The sequence below is a fragment of the Dermacentor variabilis genome, chromosome 4 (assembly GCF_050947875.1).
Source record: "Dermacentor variabilis isolate Ectoservices chromosome 4, ASM5094787v1, whole genome shotgun sequence".
In the NCBI taxonomy this organism is placed as follows: Eukaryota; Metazoa; Arthropoda; class Arachnida; order Ixodida; family Ixodidae; genus Dermacentor; species Dermacentor variabilis.
In genome coordinates, this window is record NC_134571.1 from 51,115,510 (window position 1) to 51,136,902 (window position 21,393).

General features: G+C 45.4%; 1 protein-coding gene across 7 annotated transcripts in view; it reads right to left on the bottom strand.

Annotated features, from left to right (window-relative positions):
* Nucleotides 1–1,273: 1,273 nt before the first annotated feature.
* LOC142579118 (venom peptide isomerase heavy chain-like) overlaps nucleotides 1,274–21,393 on the bottom strand; it is a 31,372-nt gene continuing 11,252 nt past the window's right edge. For 2 of the 7 annotated variants that reach the window (XM_075689002.1, XM_075689001.1), the window contains exons 2-8: nucleotides 17,267–17,431; nucleotides 14,031–14,309; nucleotides 12,359–12,447; nucleotides 10,330–10,430; nucleotides 8,934–9,190; nucleotides 8,199–8,365; nucleotides 1,274–5,386 (exon numbers count right to left, since the gene is read on the bottom strand). In XM_075689002.1, coding sequence (XP_075545117.1) covers nucleotides 5,231–5,386; nucleotides 8,199–8,365; nucleotides 8,934–9,190; nucleotides 10,330–10,430; nucleotides 12,359–12,447; nucleotides 14,031–14,309; nucleotides 17,267–17,378 — 1,161 coding nt within the window. In that variant the 5' untranslated portion in view covers nucleotides 17,379–17,431 and the 3' untranslated portion in view covers nucleotides 1,274–5,230. Of the gene's footprint in view, nucleotides 5,387–8,198; nucleotides 8,366–8,933; nucleotides 9,191–10,329; nucleotides 10,431–12,358; nucleotides 12,448–14,030; nucleotides 14,310–17,266; nucleotides 17,680–21,393 lie in introns of those variants that run through there. The other 5 variants (XM_075689003.1, XM_075688999.1, XM_075689004.1 and 2 more) reach the window with 4 other exon arrangements.

Consider the following 21,393-nt stretch of genomic DNA (forward strand, 5'->3'; position numbering starts at 1 on the left):
GAAAGCGATTAATCAATTAAAGGCTAAAATGGTGAATGATTACTCGTTAATCCAATAAAAGCTTTTATCGACCATCCCTACTTTCGATTGAAACTGCGACATTTTTTTTCGCTGGTTTTCTCAAGCATCAGTATGAACCAACTGGCCCAGCAAGCGGCACTTACACATCGGAATGAGGCTTCAAGGCTATATAAGAACTGAACCCATCACCTCCTGCACAGTGGCACAATACCATAGCTATACAAGCTGCATACGGCACTCCTAGCACGGCCCTATGTTAGCAGGTAGCGGTACCCAACACCGACACGACGCTAAGGCGCGCCACCCAGCCCTGGCAGGTCAGCCCTGGCCCAATTCTATCACCTGCAGGAAACACCATTATTGGTCACACAGTGATTCTGCAATTTATTACCCTTTTTAGGGGTTCAGTATATCATTGATTCAGCCCTTAATGGTAAGTAGTAAATCGCTGCACCTATTCTAATTTTGTCTTATTTATACTTTTACTAATGGTTTCACGGCTACTGGCTGAATTGTACATCATGCATGAGAAATGCATGCTATTTTGTGACGTTATGGCACACTATGATGTGCTTAGAAATCCTCATTGTAACAAATACACCTCATCGAGAGCACAATTTCAGCAAGGTAAACTTTTATAACTTTTATATGCCTACTTTCCTACCATTAAAGGCCGCAATCGCACGTATAGTTCTATCGTGATAACACCAACTATAATACTTTGAGATGATCGCCGCGTATCGATGATGATTTGCATACTAAGGTAACATGCCCACAATGGGGAATTGGTCAAGATGCGGGCGCTACATTCAAAATAAACAAGAGGAAACGATGACACACAATACAACATAACAATTGTCACGTTGAGTATAGCACGAGTGAGCGAGAGCATATACACGGGTGCCAGCTCCCTTTGCGTCAAAGACGCCGGAATTCAATGGACAAATTTATAGCGCTTCCTATAAGCTGCTTCACGAAAGGTTCTCTTCACATAGATTCCAATATGGGAGTTGGATCTGCATAATTTCTTTAGCTTGAAGCTTTGGGACCATTACTTCGCAGTTCGGAGGGTGCGTGAGAGAAACTTGCACGACGTTAAGTGGTATTAAATTAGCGCAAATTAAAAAAGCTCTTCGAACGTTGTAAGCATAACGTACAAGAACACGAATGTGACAAGCCTGTTTCTGTGTAAGGCAGGGAAAGGTCACTGAATGTGTCAGAGAGAGAGAGAGAGAGAGGAGAACGCCACACAAAGAAATGTATACATTTTTATTAGATCATACATATATTTTCAGTGACATAAGTTTGGTACACCCAAGAAGAGTTTTTTTTTTCTGTTGAAACAACCGTTATGCCAACGTGTGTGTAGGGTGGCCAGGTCCTCTCAAGCTATTTAACTAGCTTTTACTCCTGGTCTCCCGCAACACTGTTGCAAAAATAAACTCAAATTCAAATTCACAAGTAACCGATTACAACCTAATAATCACACACATATTCACTACAAAGTCGTTCAGCTTTACGAACGAAGTAATACAACTTTATTAATGCGTAATCTCATAGAGGCAACGTATGGCTAATGCATAAATTAAGAGCATGATCATTACTAATACCAGGTTCATCACTGGCAATGAGAATATACGGGTTCGCGTACTTCTCTCGTAGTACTTGCTCACGCATATGAGACAGGCGCCTCAAGCACTCTTTCGACGACTGCCGGCGCAAAGTGCTATAGGCGAAAAGCCAAAGCGATGTACAGCGCATAATAGACTGCTGACTTCCTAATCAAAGTGCATATATAATTTGATTATTCCTCGTAATACGTTTCGAATGACTTTCTGTTCAATGACTAGACTGCCTTACAGCATCCATCCAACAGCATGCAGTTCTCTACATTAGGTCGGTTCGCTGTTGGGTAATTCTCGCAAATTCTTGTACCAATGTGATTTAATGGCATCCATGTTTTTCATAGCGTCGGCAGAGCGAAACAGATGTGGAACAAAAAAAAATTCTGATTTACTTAATAACCTGTTCTTTGCGAGTGTTTTCCGAGTGAAAATTTACGAAGCTCGACTTCGACTGAGCGCACTGAAGGAGGCAACTTACACAAGCAGATTAGCTTCGTCTGATGCTCTTTTGCATTACAGGTTACTGATTATCTTGTGCTGCACTTGGTCTCCGACATTCCAGCAGTGCGGCGAGATTCTCCGCCGCGCCCCCCTCCCCCCGATCTCGGAGGCCACATGATGCGAAACTTTGTTTAGACAGCTGTCGACAGAGAGCTTGAGGCGGACTCTTCCCAAATCCTAATCATAGGCATTTGTTAAGAATCGGAGCAATCATTTTATCCGGAAATTTGTGCTATTCAATTTAGAATTATGTCATGCGCCTTTTATTTTTGCTGAGTATTTGCGCGATCTTGATAACAGTAAGCCGTTGTCACTGATATCTTTTATCTTAAGAGGCAGCAAATTCAGTCTTCGGAGAAAGCTATGAAAGTAAAAATGCTCCCGTAACATAAATAAAGTGATACGCTTGAAAAGAACACAACGATTGGCCTCGTCTGAATAAAACAAACACATTCAGCCTGGCATATGTAGCTACACCATACAACATAACACTGGCTGTCTATATAGAAAAAGACAATCGATTACATATTCGTACGCAAACAATAAGTTAATGCACACGCAATTCACACACAAAATAAATAAGATGATAAAAGGCGACAAAGATGAGAATGTTACATTACAATTAAAAGCTTTGACGTAGTAGTTCTGCGGAAACCCGCAAAGTGGAGAGAAGTAATGAATAAAGGGAAAATCAGACATCCACCCGTTCGTAGCAATTGCTACGAAGGAAACCCATACGGGTTCCTCGAAAGAAAAGCCTCAAAGTTGAAGAAAAATTCGTCCTGGTCCTGGACTCCAACCCGCGACCACCGCCTTTCCGGGGCAGCCGCTCTACCATCTGAGCTAACCAGGCGGCTAGCAGATGGCAGGGCGAAGTCGAATTTGTCGACAACACGAAGCAAAGGCAAGAGTTTGACGACTGGTTTTGGTATGAGTTTCCTGGTATGGGTTTCCTTTGTAGCAATTGCAACGAACGGGTGGATGTCTGATTTTCCCTTTATTCATTACAATTAAAAGCATTGGGCAGGACGATGTACGGCGTTTCAGAGTAACGCTGAAGGTGAGAACTGAGGCTAGAATGGTTGACTTCAGTTTTTTTCTCATCAATAGCGCGCATGTAGCTCACAGCATCGAAATTAGGCTACAGATAAAAAAACAGTACGTAGTTGAGTTTACTGTTGTAAAGTTTGGTTATTTCATCCCATCTCATCGGCACTGTTAAAACTGTTTAGTGATGACACAAAACGACAATAACACTTCAACGACGCTTTACTTAGACACAGTCGCACGAGACCTGTTCACCTGTAGGAGCGCAATTTGAAAAACTAATATATAGATCTGCACCAGCGCGTGGACCTCAGCGCGCGAAACTTTAGCTCTTATTAACATGTGCATTGTCCGCGGACTACATAGACAAGAAAGTAAGTTCATAGTTACTTTAAACTTTAAAAAAATTATTTTACAATAACAAAAAGAAAAGAAGAAAGTGCGAGACTTGAGCGGACGAGGTTGTAATTGAAGGGCAAGACTCGGCTTCTTAGTTTCTCTTGGACTTAAATCATGGCCCCGCTGGCGTTATTGTGTGACGTTAAAGCTTTTGCAAAATTTTCGCGGACTTAGGATCAAGTTTTGCAGGAAAGCTTCTGTAAGTTTAAATGGGATATTTTTCTTTCGAAGTGTAATATAGAGGTCATTTAGCAATCCACAGTCAACTAGCGTTGGCCAGCCATTGCCAGAACCTATGACATCGCAGGAACTTGATTTAAAAAAAAAAACTGCTTGACGGGGCCATCGGTCTCACGTTTACGCCGCGTTTTGTTGTCACCAAATCACTGGGCTCGGTAGGAGTGATTTACTCTTAATTTCTTTAGTGAGGTCTAGTTATCCAGGTGTACTTATATCCTCTTAGCACTCCTTTATAACGCCTAGTATAATCGATTGAAAGACGTCAAAGTATCAATCCGCAGGCAATAAAATATGGTAGCATAACGGTGTGACGTGCATAAGCTTGAATACTGCCGTCACCGTTATATGTCACCGTTCCATAAGTCTTGCTTAGTTGTCCATGAGTATAAAGCCACAAAAAAGGTGATAGCCACGCCTGCGCAGCCTATAAAACTACTCGCTGTGCTTTCTTTGCAGAACGCCACTGGTGCACGGCAGCACCTTGTTCCTAGTCTTTCGAAAGAATTCACTTCACTACGTAAGCGAGCAACGCTTGTTTGGGAACACGCATTTTCTTTTCACTGCAGACAGCCTCTCGCAATCACAAACAGTGCGCGCAGGCTTGTTCAGGTAGTTTTGCCTCATAGTCGCCCGCTTATGCTCGTTAGGCTTCGACACACACGTTGCGCTCCACATATGTCAGATATCAAGCACTTTCGCCAGCGTTTAGCATTGCGGCTGTATGACAAGTGCACCATGCAGGCGGCTCGTGCTCCAGTGCAAAGCGAGATGTCATTGGTTCGAGCCCCAGTGCTTCGAGGCCCGGGCGGGCTTTCTTTTGGCTTCTACGACAATAACGGCGAATGGCTCCAAGTTTGCTGAGAGAGGGTGTGCGAACCTGAGGTTACGTAAACGGCTCTAATATTACGAACCGAATAGCTGCTACACTGCCCTTAAGTGCGTGCACGGCTGGGATAAAAGGATGCAACAAGCGCATGCCGAGTGCTGTTGATGTTTGAGAAAATTTCTCTTTCGTTCACAGATCCAACATCAGTTCTAGCACCCATTACGATGTACGCGAAAATTGAGATGCGGGGTAGGCAAAGTACAACTATAGGCACCGGCTAAGGCGCTCGTTTGAACACAGGATGTCTTTGTGCACCGTACGAAGTTCGACACTTACAATGCGAAGATGGCGGTTCTGCGAGCCACTTTGAATAGAGGTATAGTAAAGACGCACTCGACTCAAGTGGTCCTATCAGAAGCAGCCTGCGATTGTTGTCTATCACCACATGTCGCACCGAACCGGACACAGTCCTTATGGTTGGCCTTGAGATTTCTGTAGGGACTTCTGTGGAGAAGGGGGGGGGGGGGGAGGGCAGTGCTCAGGTGGACCCAGCGACTTTGTCCCGTCGAATTCAGTCCCTGTTCCGGGCGATCCAATCAAGGAAGGTTGTGACGCGTGAGTAGGCTCCGGGAAAGCGACCACCGCAACCGATACCGAACGAGACCACTCCCACCACGTTCCACCGGAAGTCGAGGCCCAGAGCCAGCAAGGGTCCTCCGGAATCGCCCTGCAAGAGAATGGTGGGGTGTCTCATGTCAGAAATGTGCTTGGCTACATGATGCTGCACCGATCATACAAGTGATACTACCGTCACACTATCCTACGAGTGATACTACTCGTAGAGCTAAAGAACAAACAACAACAAAAAACTCGCACACATAGGCACACGTACGCACGCACATACGCGCGGTAACGCGATAGCATTCAAAGATCCCTCTGTGCTTCTCACGCTTCCAGGCAGCTGATGCTTAAGTAACCGTAATGTTTACCGGGAAACGCCGGCGGCGATGGATATGCACGAAGGCGAGCTTTGTGGTTCTTTTTTTTTTTTTGACAGTGTGCAAGGAACCAAGGGGGCCGCCACTCCTACTAAGACAGACCTCAAACGGCAGGTGGAAAACGCTATTCCGTTAAAAGGGGTTTGTGTTTGAGTTTGCACACAACAGAATTATGTTTTCTCGTATATTCAAATTACAATCCGACGCTATCATGTCTGTAGGTTGTGGGTAAGTCGTTCTTTATGATTTTTCTGACGCAGTTTACTTTGAGAAATGCAATTAGTTCAGTAACTTCCTTGCGCTACATGGAAGGCCTGCGTAGTTGGGTATGCGTGGTTAGGTATGCTTGGTTCGGAATGATTATTCCCAAAACGACGGTCGACGACGCCGGAATTTCTGCGAGACGGGGCCCTTAACACTGTCGCATTAATAAGCCCTTTGCGAATCGCATGGCATTCAGTCAGTGTGAAACTATACGATGTTCATTCCGCGTCGAAAGCGACACCTACAAAAATATGCGAGGATGCCTACGCACTACTTATGAGTTGTGAATGCGAAAGCATTAATGTCCAATCGATCGCCACTGAGTGGTTCTTGAGCGAGCGCGTTGAGACGCTTGGCGCGTTTTGATTTGGCTTTACCGAGGCGCAGCTAGAACGCAGGTGAGAGTTCGCACAGGCAAGCAACGCACGCATAACACAGGTTTTCGAGATCGAGGGCGACGTGGCGTCGCGGCGATGTCCTCTCCCCTCACGCAATATTATCGCAGCAGGTGTTCCCTGTCGCTCGCTGTACTCCGTCGAGGCCTGAGCCAACAAGCGCAAGCCAACGTCACGCGAACGCGCGATGCGCGATCGGGATGTGGCGTCGCTGCCAATGGCAAGTTATAGGTGCTGTTTCGCTGCTACAGACGTCACCGGCTTTTTCGCTCAATGCGCCATTCGACGTCGTCACATAAAAAAATGTTGCAGTTTCGCTTCAAAGGCAAAACAATGACAACGACAACAAAGTATTACACTATTACACGAGTTACGGCTTGTAGTATTGAGGTCCGTATAAGTTGCAGTAACCATATTTGCTTACTAACTAAACAAGCGTCGCATATGAACAGATCTCACTCGATGACCGCGGTCACAACGCTGGCGTTGTGAGGAGCTCCAGCAGTGGAGAGGGGGCGTGCTTGCCCCAAAGCGAACCTTCCGTGCAGCAGCTCCCTTCACCGTTTTAACAGCGCTGCGCCTTCAAAAACCAGATCACGCGCCCTCCAACAGGGTGCGCGCGGAAGACACCGCGCACACGAAGCCATCAGCTTTCTCGGCTCGTGCCCCTTGCTTGCTCGCTTGCCCTGTCACCTGCAGCAGATAACCTGACCCCCCACATTGGACACGCGGGGTGGGGGGCAGTGCGCATCAAGCCACCAACCACGAGGGAAAGAAATAAAAATGGCTGATCTCTCTTTCATAGGAATCGTTAGAACGCAGAAGTGAAAGGCGTCTTCACACAAGGTGTTGCATGTTTGCTTTGTGAACTCACGGTCCGCTGCAGCGAAACGCGCTCAACTTGCGGGTCGGCGACCGTGTTACAGGTCTGCTTGGCGAGCGGCGTCCTGCTGCCGAGTCGCTTCGGAGAAGGTGCAAGCATTTTGGTTCTGCTCCGCAGTGTTTTGGGCAGCCACCCAGTTGAGTCGCGACGCGTTCAGCTTCAGGAATGCGGGTGGTAGGGCTCGCAACGGGGGCCGCGAATGTGTGAAGGCGTGCTGCTTCGCGCTGGCGTGTCTCTCGCCGGACCAAAGCGGGATCCGCCCATCGACGTCGTTGCCTTTCTGCACCGCTTAGCGTAGCCGTTTTCTTAGTTGGTGTCATCGCAAACGAAGCAGTAGGCGACGTGTAAGCACTGCTGACACGCGAGGCGCGTGTTCGCCACCGTCGCCGCCAGCGTTGCCGTGTGGTCCCGGGTGCGAAGGCGTGTGTGTCAACGGTGTCAAAGGGCCGCGCTTGCGCCTTCGCACCCGGGACCACACGGCGACGGCGACGGTGGCGAACGTGCGCCTCGCGTGTCGGTATAGCTGGTACCACAATAAAGGTTTTCGCAGCAGATAAAATTGTCAGTAACTTCAACATGATTATGCTATTAAGAATGAGCAACCTTGCTGCCGGCGTACCGATGGGAGCGCTGAAAACAATGCGCGTTACACATAGCCACATCACCAGTAATTGTCAAAGGCTGGCAACTAGCTTCTTAGTGTGTTCGCCTCAAACTTTTGCTCACTGACCAGTCAAAAGGCACACTTCGCAGTGAACTATTCATGTCGGCAAATGAAAGGCACTGCACGCTACGTAGTTTTCAGTCACGTTGTTATCTCACGTCTCTTTATCGCGGTCTTTTCTTCTCAGCAGTTAGACAATCACCGATCAGTCCCATCGAACCCAAAGGCGAGATAACAGAGATATTCAGAAAAAAAAAGGCTTACACATTTGAAAAGTGAGAAGAGCCGACACACATGCAAAGGCAGGCGGCGCTTGCGTCGCTACATCCACATACCTGGCAGGCGTCGACGCCCGTATGGTTGACGGCGCACACGAAGTCCTCGGTGATGCCGTCAGGTGTGGCGACCCAGTAGCTGGACGATGTGCGCATGATCTCGTCGCACTCCTCGTTGCTGATGACGGACACGCGACCTTCCTGCAGACGGTGCGCGTACCGACCACCTGCGATTTTGCCAGCGAACTTTAGTTTGGAAAGCCGTATCTCAAGAGGAGATCCGAGGAAACGGAAATACCTTCTCCACAACCACAAGTTGTTCAATCAAATAATGAAAAAGCCAAGATAGAGTGAAGTGAAGGCACTACGGCAGCTTTCATTTTTGACGTAAGGATAACTTGTCAAGGCGAATTAAAGCGCAAGAAAACACCGAGAGCACAAGAAGAAACACTGGACACACGCGGCGTGCTTGTGCAGTGTGTCTTCTTGTGTCTTCGACGGCTTCTTTTATTGTGCTATATCTATAATGCGCCTTAACAGGATGAACTAACAAGCTCGTAACACGTTCCTGGTCAACTTGACTTGACAAAGGTCGACGCAACCTGCGCATGTATATAGGCACTGCGTGAATAGCACGCGACGACCGCGATCACTCCCACAATTCATAAGTTGCATGGTGCCAACGGGCCCACCATATGTGAGCTCCAAGTTTGGCTAGGTTACTTAAGATAAGGCGCAGGTTCATTGCGAAATACTAAATCTGTAACTGCGATCAGGAGAACTTCCTGCGCTCACCGAAAGCCGTGTGTCCCCAGCCGAGTACGACGACCTGTCCGCCCAGCTTGAGGTCCGGCTGCGGTAGGCACACCGCACCGATGTGGCTACCGTAGGAAGCCTTGCTGACGGTCTTCACGAGCGCGATGTCGTTGTAGTGCCGGTCAGTCCGGTAGCGATCGTGCAGCCGGATCCAGCGGACGGGAAGGTTGGCGCTGTGCGAACTCACCGTCTCGTTCACCTCCAGGATGCCCACACGCACCTTGTACATTCCGGCGCTGTGTGAACGACGGAGACGACCACGATCACTCGCGCGAATTGCGAGTTGCACGTTGCCAGTAGGCGCACAATAACGAAGCTCCCACAGTAACGCAGAGTAAAGATAGCTAGGTAGCCAAGCCTTTTCTTTAAAAAAAAAAAAAAAAGCTGCTGCGATTGCGTGATTGACGGACTCAGGCTCACTGTATTCCTGGGCAACTTATACGCTCTATTTTGGAATGATACTAAGTGATAAATAGACAATTAATGGGCTACCTCTGAAATTGTTGATATAAGCAACATTTTCAGCACAGTAATTGTAAAACCGTATTGAGGAGCACCAATCTGATTTCTTTGCATGAAGATAGCTCTCGCGGGTTTAATTTTTCTGGACTTCCAGAAAAACATGTGATATACAGATAAGTGCTACGTAGCATGGCACTTTGGCGCAAGTTCGTTACTGGCCTCAGATATCCTCTGAAGAAATCTGTTTGACGCTACACAACGTATGAATAGGCTGCGAGCTGACTGTGATGGATCGATGGGAATTTTCCTGCTGCAGGGGATGACACGGCCACGAACGATATTGATAAATTGTTTATGGCAACTCGTGAAGCCATTCGCGTTTTCACCTTTTCACCATTGACAGTTCGCAGATAGCGATGAGCCTTCTGGCAATGGGTGGTCTGGCAACAAACAATACGTGAAATTACGAGACATTACTACTATTAATTTAATCACACCGATGCGCTTTCATCCTTTCGTCAAGGCCAATCGCTCTTATCATTAAGGAAGAAGAATACTTAAGAATACAGCTCTCCAACTCTTGACGATGTGAGATCATTTTAACTATCAGTACTTATATATTTATACATATATAACTGTCATAATAACTGTTAAAACAAACAGCCATTACTATTTCTTATGGTTACTTCGACAGTGATTTCACTCCACAAGGATTGAAATTAGACAAAATTGCTGCAGCAGAAATTGACGCCAGCCAGTAGTCTTGTTTACAATGGGCAGCAAAGCATTATTCCGCAGCGTACAATGATCTAACGAGGAAAGAGTAAATGCTGCAGTGACACTGGCCGCCAACCTCACGCTTGCGTCCCTAAAATGGGACACTAATGAAATCGTTGAAAATACGTATACGCACTCATTCCTGAGGTCAGGGAAGCAGTGAGCCGCCGTCAGCACGGTGTTGCGATCCAGTAGAGAACCACCACAGAGGAACTTGTCGCCTTTGAATATAGCCGCCTGCATGATGATGAAAAGAGCCAAACTATGGGCACGTGTGGGAGAACGCGAAAACTTAAAACTCCCAACAGGCACAAAGACTGTGCATCGCCCCTGGCCATGATATACGTCATAAAAGAAATACCGCCACGTCATAGGTTCATCGTATAGGAAGCGTACGATTTTCCAAATTCTGTCCCACCAGCCGTGGTGGCTTATAGCAGCTGTGGTTTCGTGCTGCTAAGCACGATGTCGTGGCTTAGATTCCCGGCTACGGTGACCGCATTAAGAGGGGGTTTGGTGCAGTAAAATTAGGTGCGCGTTAAAGAACCTCGGATGGTCAAAACTAATCCGGAGTCCCCCACTACGGCGTGCCTCATAACCATATCGTGGTTCTGACACGTAACCAGAATTTACTTATTTCTTAATTTCGCCCACTAAGGCTTGCCTTACACGAGAAACGCCGGTGTGTGGAATATCTTTTAAAAAGTCGATCCACGCTGAATGCCCCCATGCCATCGCTGGCGTTCTGATTCCCACGTTGCGTCGACTTCTTAATGCTTCTCTAATGCACCAGCGGCTCTGTGTTTTACGCACCCGCATGCAGTCCAGTCCGCTCGTTCCTCTTGATTCGGGCTAAAATGCCGTAAGCACGAGATTGTTCTCTAATTCGTGTTTATTTCTTAGTATTACACGTGTCAGCTGACAGAGCTGACAGTGATGGGCTGCTATTGAAACGGGTTCAGTTATAAGAGATATCAGGATCTTTTGCGGGTTGTTGACTTTTTGTGGTGTTACACTAATACGGCTAAGCAGTGACTAAATTGTACCGCTCTGCAAGTTCATATCCGATTTATTATCCAAATTCCAATTTAATATGGGAAACACCGCTGGGTGTATGGGTTTATTTCTGCTGACGGCATACGAGAGCGATGGCGCTTGCTTATAGCTCAGAAAAACTAGCATCTGTGAAGCACTAGAAACTGGTTAGCGAAAGAATGTTCGCGCTGCCGTCTAGACATGGCATTAAATATAAAGCGCGTGTTCTGGGGAATGCAATGACTTTAGGTTCTAAAGTAGTAGACGCTACGGAACCAGCTTTTGGGCTGTGCTAACAAGGAAGTAAATACACGATTACAAGTGCAAAAGTAACAGCAAGCTCTTGTGAGTTTTAATGTTCGAATATTTCAACCCAGTAAACTAAGCTGACCCTCAGAACAAACCTGAGATCTCAAAGTATGTACTTTCAAACATTGGTGCCCTATCACACTTTAATAGCGGTACAAATAGCGGAGCATTAAACCGCCAGGCTATAATGACGATTTCCTAAGACCACATTCAAACAATGCTGAGAATGTGCTGGGTTTCGAAAACACGGCCACTGTATACATAGAATGGTAAACATGACGAATAGAAAGGTCGTAGCAAAGTGCTTAGCTTTTCTTGGATTCATGGTGCAGCCGAAGAATGAGGCATATAATATTTGTGCTCAGTTCCGACACATTTCAACATACTTTTCACCGGCCAACAATTTCTCTATCACGCGCATTAACGCCAAAATGCCCTTTGCTGCTTTCTCTTGTATTTGACGTCACTTTTATTTCATCATATGACAGTGACGTCCTTCAGAAAACCTAGAGGCAGGAATTTTCCGTTTCCAATGCCGTCAAAACAAATCAGTCATCTAATCACCAAGTTAACTAAGCACATTGGCTGGTATGCGTTCTTTCACATTGAAGGCTTCGTCAGTCAAGTTGCTGTTCAGCCTTGACTGCCGCTCCGTGGGCGTGGATCAGCGGTTTGTTAACAGATTGTGCAATGCACAGCAATAGTGACGCCCTGTGCGGTTTGCATTTCAGCGTATCTTGATGAGAAATGCAGGCTAGGATATTTACGCTTGTTGTGCACCAGTGGCAATCTCGAGGCTGCAGCGATTGTTAGAGACTCACCATCCAAGGCCACGTTGACCTCGTAAGCCTCACGCCTCCATTGGGTCCGTTAGTGACTACCCCTGGATCGTCGACCACGACACCGCAGCCTGAGAGGTGAAAAGTGAGAAAAGAAAGCAAGGAATATGCTATATGAAAACGAAAGTTTGGGAACACAAAAGCATTACAATTCACAAGCATGTTGAAGGTGCCTCGGCATACCCTGAACATATCAGGGGCGACGAAAGGTTTGTTACGGAATAGCGCATGGAGTTTATGTGGGAGCATGACAAAATATCCTATACTGTGTTCAGTATAAACATTGCCAAGCTTGTAATAATAATAATAGAGAAAAAAAGCGCTAAGAACGTAGACGATAGGTCAACCGTGTACAACTGGCGACATAAGCTTCGTTACTGACTTTTACAGGACGCTGCTGGAAGACGCAGGTGAAAAGCGCTTTTGTGTTGCCAGAAACGTGAAAATTCGAAGTCATTACTCCAGCAAACCAACACAAGGGTGGGCTTGCGTGGACGACAGCAAGGAAGCGTTGGCTGAGCGCAATGTTCTCTTTAAAAATGTTATTCTTTGTTACTCACCTGAAAACGCTTATAAAGAGGTTAGTTAGCACGCTTGCTTCTGTTGTTTGCTATAGGTGCCAAGAGTCCTCAACGTTACCGTCACGTCTGCGTTCGGAGATGAGCTCCTTCAACCCCCCCTCCTCCCCCTACCTCCGAAGCTTTCTGGACATTTTGAAGGTGTCCCCGCCTCCGTCTCAATCTACTCAACGAGCCTCCGTCCGCACATAGGTGAACTGCTGTGACAGCTTGAGCACCGAACTTCTCCTACATTTCCATATACATCAAACATATTTATTGACCCTGCTCGCAGGCGATCCAGGTGGCATAGAGTGCTGGAGACCTGGTGCCCACCAGAAGCAAGCACCAGGTCAGCGCCACGTACCGTTTCGGGGAAATCGTTCGCCTGTATGAAGCTGTAGTATATTTGTTACAAATTAGCAGGGTTTTTTGCGTGCGACGTATTTGGAATGCTGTGCAGGAACGAAACGTTAGAAAATTCTTGAACAATGTGCTCTGTTTCCGCATAGCGGCAGGTTTTCTATACGTGAGCATTGAATTCTAGTGCCATGAATACTTGAGCATGAAAACACTTTCCCTTCAAAAACACTGCCTAAAGACATGCCTCTGGTGCATGTAAAGCGCGCAAACAAACCGTATAGGCTCGCAAGCTTCGATGAAACTCTCCAGAAGGAGAAGATACAGCTAGAGCTTGCCTTGCCATTTGAGAAGTTACTATTCTCTTTGCTTTTAACATTTCAGTATGACTCTGAAGACGTGCCGGTGCGAAAATTGCAGGATGAGGCGCCGAAGCTGAAAGAACTTTCAAATGTCAAGGACAAACGGGCAAATAAAGTTGCTTATTTCACATTAGAATCGCAGAAGGCTTATAAGAGCCCCCTATCTTCGCGCATGGCTGGTAGTTTCAAATAGTATACGTGCCGTGCGATCGGCCATGTTGTTATCTGCTTCACCACGTTCGCTCGTGCCACACGAGTGGGCGTAATGCCCGCCTCCACAGATAGCAAGCGGGAGAGAGACAGAGAGAGAGAGACAGAGAGAAAGAATGGGAAGGGAGGGCTCCCGGAACACCCGTCGTCTAGCGACTACTACACCTGGCTCGTTCCGGGGGCCCTCGTCAGCGGGTGGTTGCCTGGGAGATAGCGTGCCTGTGTTCGGCGTCCTCGGGTCCACCACGTCGGCCGAGGGGCAGCACACCAGCAGCGAGCTCTCGTGGAAGCCGCACGAGCGCGGTCGGCGCCCGCGACCCGCCGCAGCCACCAGGGGCGGGCACCAGGTCAGGGGCACGCACAGGCCGGGAGTGCGGCCACCCCCGCTCACCGCGGCCCGGCACGCCTTGGGCTGGAACTCGGTCCAGTCCGTTTCGCACCGCACTGCACGCGAGCACGCGTTAATCGGTCAGTGTGCAATGTGGGCAGCGCTTGTGACATGTTCTTTGGGCACGAGACAAAATTGGAACAGAAGCAACACGGACCCCGTAATAAATTATGGGAAGGGAAAGAACAGACGTAGCAACATCGGAGCATTCAAACACAGCAGCAGTACGCGTTTCAGGCTGGTTAGAACACAGCAGAGATCATGCGCGGGTAGTTGGCATCCTAGTTTTGTAAGACTAAGAGGCAGAGGTGGAGGAACGACAGATACTCAAATGCGTAGGACAGGTAAGCGGTAGGCCATTATAATAATATAATCAGTTCCACCAATTCGGAAACGGAGTCGAAGGTAATGCGATTAGAAAATTGGCGGGGGTTAGAACGGTTTCTGTTGACGTGGGACAGGGGTTGCTGGATATTTTTTTTTTTTGGATGGCCTCTGTTCTGCAGTGAACTTAATTCATGGTGATCAGGACGAGGACAGCAGTGTGGCATCTTCTATTTATATGTGTAGATTTCCCAGGACGCTCTGGATAATATGTTCTTTCTCATCCCCGGGCTATCATCACATCGGTATCAGTAGCTCCATCTTACTGCTGGACAAAAAACCCTCCCGATCTTGTTCAACCAAACCTCTTCTGCATTAATTTAATCTACTTTTCATTTTACCTGCCACATACATAGCTCGATATACATCTAATTAACTTCTGCGCCCCTTGTGTTTATTATGCCTGCTGTCTCTCCATAAGCATTCCTGACCAAGTGCTTCATGGGCTAAGCTCTTATGCTATAGCGTAAGATGTTCTGCATTCATTTGGCGTCCTTGGCTGCCGCAAGGAAGGTCAAATTCTTAGTTCCTTCTAACTGACCGGGTAGCGCACAGCTGGTATAACATAGAGCTCTTAACGAGCGTTCGCTCAAACATTACTGTCCGATAATGATGCAACCTCGTGGCCCACAAAAATAACAACAATATTCTTCTTTTTAATAGAAATCATATAAACTGAATCCCCAATCTTAGCCCCCTTCTGAGCACGCTAATGTACCGAAATTTTTACACACGGCACATATTTCATATGCGAGTAGTAATGCGTGAAAACAGCAATACACGCGGGAATGACCGTGGAGTTCTTCTCTCTTTCAACGTAAACAGCTAGCAAATTAGGTTGTCTGAGCGGCAGGAATGCGAATTGAGGTGGTGCTCTCAACAGCAAAATGCCGCTAAAGTAATCCCACGCGGAAGCGCAATCAAAAGTAGTTAAGTTTGAGCCTAAACTGTAAAACCTGTTCGACCAAAGGTAGGCATTACGGCATCATACTTGAAATCCCTTTTTTTTTTTTACAATTTGTACAATTTCGGAAGTAAGGGTGCATAGCTTTTACTGCTCAAAGTCCAGACTTGACAGAGGACAGAAGTATCCATAAAGCAAGATAATTGTCAACAGCCACCCCTACAAAATTGCACTTGGTGTTTCTATAGACTGCGTAACAAGTAGAATTTGAGTCTATAAAATATAAATGCAACATCGATTTCCAATAAGTACGCCTGGTAGCTATCTAACTGAATAAAGTTAAGTAAGCGTCAATATACCCACACTCTATACGTATTTGATCGACTACAGTTCAGACACCGTCAATTGCGACACGCTCATTACACATATAATTGACCAGTTACTGAACACTATCAAAACGTGAAAATCGAAAGGCATTCGATTTGCTTGTGAACAACCGAAATGAATGCATTATAATGAGTGTACCAATTAACAAGGTTGTGTGCTGTTGAGTTGCCTATGATTACTACAGACATACAAGCATGCAGTCGAGATTTATTGCTTAATCGTGTAGAACAGAGATGCTCCTGCAGTGGCACTACATTGTAGGTCGGAACATCATGGCTATACAAGAAGGTTGACAGGCTTTAAGTGCAGCCAGCGCAAGCAGTATTTGTATGCCAATGTGTCGTGCTGTATCTGTTCTTTATAAGGATTGCTCTGTTGTTTGTATAGGATGCGTATGTACGCAAAACTACTATTGTGACCCGGGATCGGGTCATGGTGTGAATATATATATATATATATATATATATGTATATATATGTATATATATGTAATGTTGCCGCGTTTTTTTCTCTGGTTTGAGAGACATTAGGGACATTACGCCGATTAATGTTACTCCGAATACATTACATTGCTCCGATTAAGATTTTTCGTGATCCACGTCTGAAAAATGAACTTCTCAGTGAGCCATCTTATTTGTCTTATCGTACTAACCACCGTCATAAAATTGAAGTCCCTTTTTGCCATACTAACTTATTTCCGATTCATTCTTGCTAAAAACCTCGAGGGAATGGAATCACCTGCCCACCTCCGTCGTCGCCATTTCAAATGTTTCGACATTTAAATCCGCTGTCGACAATTATTGTATATACTAGTCGCCAACAATCACCACAACGATGTTTTTTTTCTCCCACTCCCTTCTGTAACGCCTTCGGGCATTGATGGTAATGAAATAAAGAAATAAATTATGTCGAACCCATGAGACATCATCGTTTCTCCCTAATTAGAGAAAGTGTTACTCGTTTTTTAAAGTGAGGCTAGCCTACAAGCTTCTTTTGATTAACTCAACAGGCTTTTAACTGACACACACAAAGAGTTTTTCAACACTATACAACAGCTCAGCAGCTTTTCAACACTGTTTTTCAACAACTCTGCAAGTTTTTTGTGAGCAAAAGCATCCTTCGTAACTGGGGTGGCAAACTTGTCGTCGGTAGCGTTTTGTTTTTACTTGACTACTCTATTCAGGCCTGGAAGTACAACATTAACCCAAAAGAGCTGCACCATCAGATGATGCGCAACCGCTGTTCCAAAACTGGAGGCGCACCTATACCACTGTACGCAGCTGTATAAATGGGCCCATTCGTTTACATTTCACAATATACAACAGTCACGTTAACGTACCCAGTGAGAGCTGAAGAAGAACGACGGCAGCCCCAGCAATGACAACAGCGGACTTCATGAAGATGCGGGAAACGGACGAGGAAAGCGGCTTGGCGACTGTCTCGGGGTCCATGGCTCTGTTGTTTGACGCCCAACGGTGTCGATAGCAATGCCCTGAATATCACGCTGCTGGAACGAAAAAAAAAAATGTTGCAATAACTTAGAGGAAGCGTTACTCATTGTTTCCACTCGCCCGCATGGTTCGGGGACACCCCGGATTCACACGATCGCCTGCTGTTTAGGTCGTCTGGACGGGGGAGGAGATACGGGACAGACGCAGAGGAGAGAGAGAAACGGCGAGGAGTGCTGCGCCTGCGTAACCAAGAAGATCGCCCTCGCCATTTCCTCCTCGCCATATTTTGCATCAGGAACGTCGTTAAGGCTGTTGTGATTCATTCCGAGGAGGAAGTTACCACGGGAAAGCGCAACTGCATGGTGCCCGCGATCGCGTGGGCTTGCGCAACTTTCTTGACACCTGGTCGCGTCTAGTCGAAACGTGTTTGCTGTGAGGAATGTGAGATGTTTACACGCTTCAGTGCGCGCTGCGACACGTGTTGTAAGATATTCGTTCACACGCGTAGGAGTGGCGCCGACCGTGGGTGGCACCTGTACCGGTGGTCACATTCTAGATTTTGTTAATGCAGTCGGCGGTAAGAAATTTAGCAGCTTAGGTTCTTTTTTTTCTTAAAGTGACCAGCATTCTTTGGAAACTTTGTCGACTTTGTGGTTTGTCCGTTTGCATCCAACCTGTTTCACGTCAGTCTGGGCAACTGGATATGTGTCACTGGACATGTGCCGCATCTCAGTAACATAACATGCATTAAAATTTATTCGGTGTAGGGCAGAATCGAAGCCGTTTCATATACATTTAGTTAATCTTGTCGAAATATATGTCTTATCTGAATTATGCTACAATACATACGCGGGCTTCGCGGCGGCGCTGGCAGATGGCGCACCGTGCCCCGATGTAGGCGGGAGAGAGGAGCCCAACTGCAGCACATGCCTCGTACATGACGCGCTTAGGCGGTGGCCCCAGTGCGATGTGTCGCCGTGTATATTTTCACTTCTAATCGCATTGACGTCGGCATTCATACCGACGTAGTTTCTGGCGATGTTTTTCCTTTTTGTTATTGACATGGGTAGGAGGAAATACTGGGACTTTTAATGGAATGTAAACACTCCTTGCATCCTTTGCTAATAACCATTGTTTTGCACTTAATACACTGGGCAAACACCACTTTCGCAAGGAGTGAAACCGAGTGAAAGCATATACCCATGTGTATAAGCACACACGAACATGTAAGCTATTTTTACCTACACATATTCGTTCTGATAATGGCAGGTCGATGTGCGCTTTTCAATATGGAATAACGACGACATATATTCACTTGAAAGTTCTTTTAAAGCAATTCACATGCGCATTTTCATTGTTTCGAGAATCTGATCTCGGTTTCAGTTCTTGTGTACGGAGGGCAGCTAGTTTATGCTAACTTTATATCCACCAATAGTATATATTTCTGTTAATTAATTTTATTATGGCTACAGGGCCTGCGAACTATTGTCGTTCTTTCATATATGAGTCGGTTTCTTGCTAAATGAATTCGAGACAGTAGTTACGTGTTTTCGTCAGCGTGAACACTTTGAACTTTGAGCTCAGCCAGTTCAACGTAAACTATGCCACCGGGGTCAAGTTGACAACGGTGTCTTAATGTGTCTACGCCTGCACTTTGGCTTAAGCGAGTGGAACTATGAATTCAACAGGTGAGTTGAACAAGGCGCGCTAACATAATGGAGATCTACACTTCCAGAGCCACAGTGAAGACACAGTCGTCTACTTATTGGCCAATTTCTTTTTTCTTTTGGAAGTAACACAACAAATGCTTAAACAGACGCATTAGGAGGTGTCAACAAAGTTTCGCAATAAATGAGAGGTTATAGAGCGTGGCACACCTCCATTTGAACTCTACTCAACCACGGCTAGCAATAAAAGGATTAATCTGACCTTGCCTTATAACAAGCGTGCGCATTGCTGTCTTGATATAGTCGTGCGGCTGACAGAAGTTTCTCTCTCATTACATGGCTTTCAGATCGCTGCATATTTCTGTGCATCACGACTCAATCCATACAAATGAAAATTCATACGTTCATGCAAAAATTGGGCGAGCGACATTAACGTCACCTGAAGGCTACAAGCTGACGGAAAGCAGATATCCTTTTCTATCACGAATTTTATGCGTAGTCTCGTCAAAATATGTTTGAGGAGGGCCAAGGCTTTCAGATGAAGAACTTTTTTACTCTCGAAGGCAAGAGAGGAATAAGTGCCGGCGCAACGACAAACTTGAACGCATGGTTTCTGACGCCGACACACGACCGCATGTGTATATCTATAGTTGTTACATAGTGCAAGTACCGACGCTTTGTGCCAGTGGCATTACAAGCCTTCGTTCAGTTTCACAAAAGCAGTCAGCATGCATTACTATCAGTTTTCCCGGTCGGTAACTCCTTTGCTGTGACACGATCCCTCCACGCACAATTTACCCTAAAAGTAATCAGGTCTAAACGTAGGCGTGGAATGTGACGCGCAAAGAATGTTGACTAAAATGAAGATTGCAACTAAGTTTTGTCGTTCTGGCTATGACATTCAAAAATGTGTGCGGGAAAATTGAACATTTCATTGCGGTCTAAGTGATTTTAAATCCTCACTCGTAATGGTAACAATAGCTATATTTATTCACTTAATTATACCTGATTACATTAATCGAGGTAAATCAGATATGTAAGATTACAATCTGATTACCTTTAATACTAAATCAAAGGCTGGAGTACGACTGAGAATTTTCTCTTCCTTTTGCCAAACATGAATTGTAGATGCTGGATATGTTGTGAACGTCCACCTTAAATCAATGTATCAATCTTTATTAGTGGGTATAACAAAAGAATACAAGTACATATGCAGAAGGAAGTCCCAAGGTTACAAACCGCAGGCAGGACTTCCTATGTTAATATACTAGAAAACTGATAAAGCGACCATATAATAATAATAATAATAATAATAATAATAATAATAATAATAATAATAATAATAATAATAATAATAATAATAATAATAATAATAATAATAATAATAATAGAAAACTACTTCAAAGTGTAACTCGTAAAAAAGACAGCGAATATTTCACTGATTACCCAGAAAATGATCATGAAACACAGAGTTAACAAAGTTAGTGGAACGCAACAATTACACATTGAATAAAAAACATTGTTGGCTTTCGTTTAAATACACAAACAGGTATTATTTATTTCAGTTCAGACGAAAGTGAATTCCATAATGAAATTGATGAGGAAACAATGCTCACTTTTCCATAATTTTTATGTATTTTATGGAGAAGAAGGTTATTATGGACCGCAAATCTAGTTCCGTTTGGATTAGATAAACTGACTACAGGAAAAATGTCGATTATAAGCATGCGATGAAATACCTTAAAAAACAAAACACACATATGGTAAATATATATTTCAGAGATAGGTAGTATGTTAAGCTGGACGAAAATAGGATGTCATGGCGTCAGTCGAGTAGCGGAAGTAATAAGTCGCACGGCTTGCTTTTGCAGTATCTTCAGATGTCAAATGCGAACTGAATATTAATTACAGCATGATGTAATATAGTAACTTGGATGACTGTGTATGAATGCATAACACGAATCTTTAAGAGTGTTTATGCTAAAGCACTTTCTTGATTTTACCAATGCCCCAATTCCATATGAAATCTTTTCACAAACGAAATTGGTTATATTGGTGAAACTTCAAATAGGTGTCCACTATAACTTCAAAAAATGATGTATGAGCACTTAAAGCAATGACTACAGAGTTGACATAGAGGAAAAAGCAATAGTTAGCACTTTTTTGTTGGGTTTACGAAAAAGCATGAAATTAGTTTTGGGTGCATTAAGCAATAGTCTATTAGGGTTGCACCGCTCTTCGAGGGAGGTTAAGTCAGCTCAATGGTTAGATACGAGAGTCGCAAAATCTCAATGATGAGAAAAGATAATCGTGAAACAGAATGCCAGAAAATCGTTGTCTTGCACACG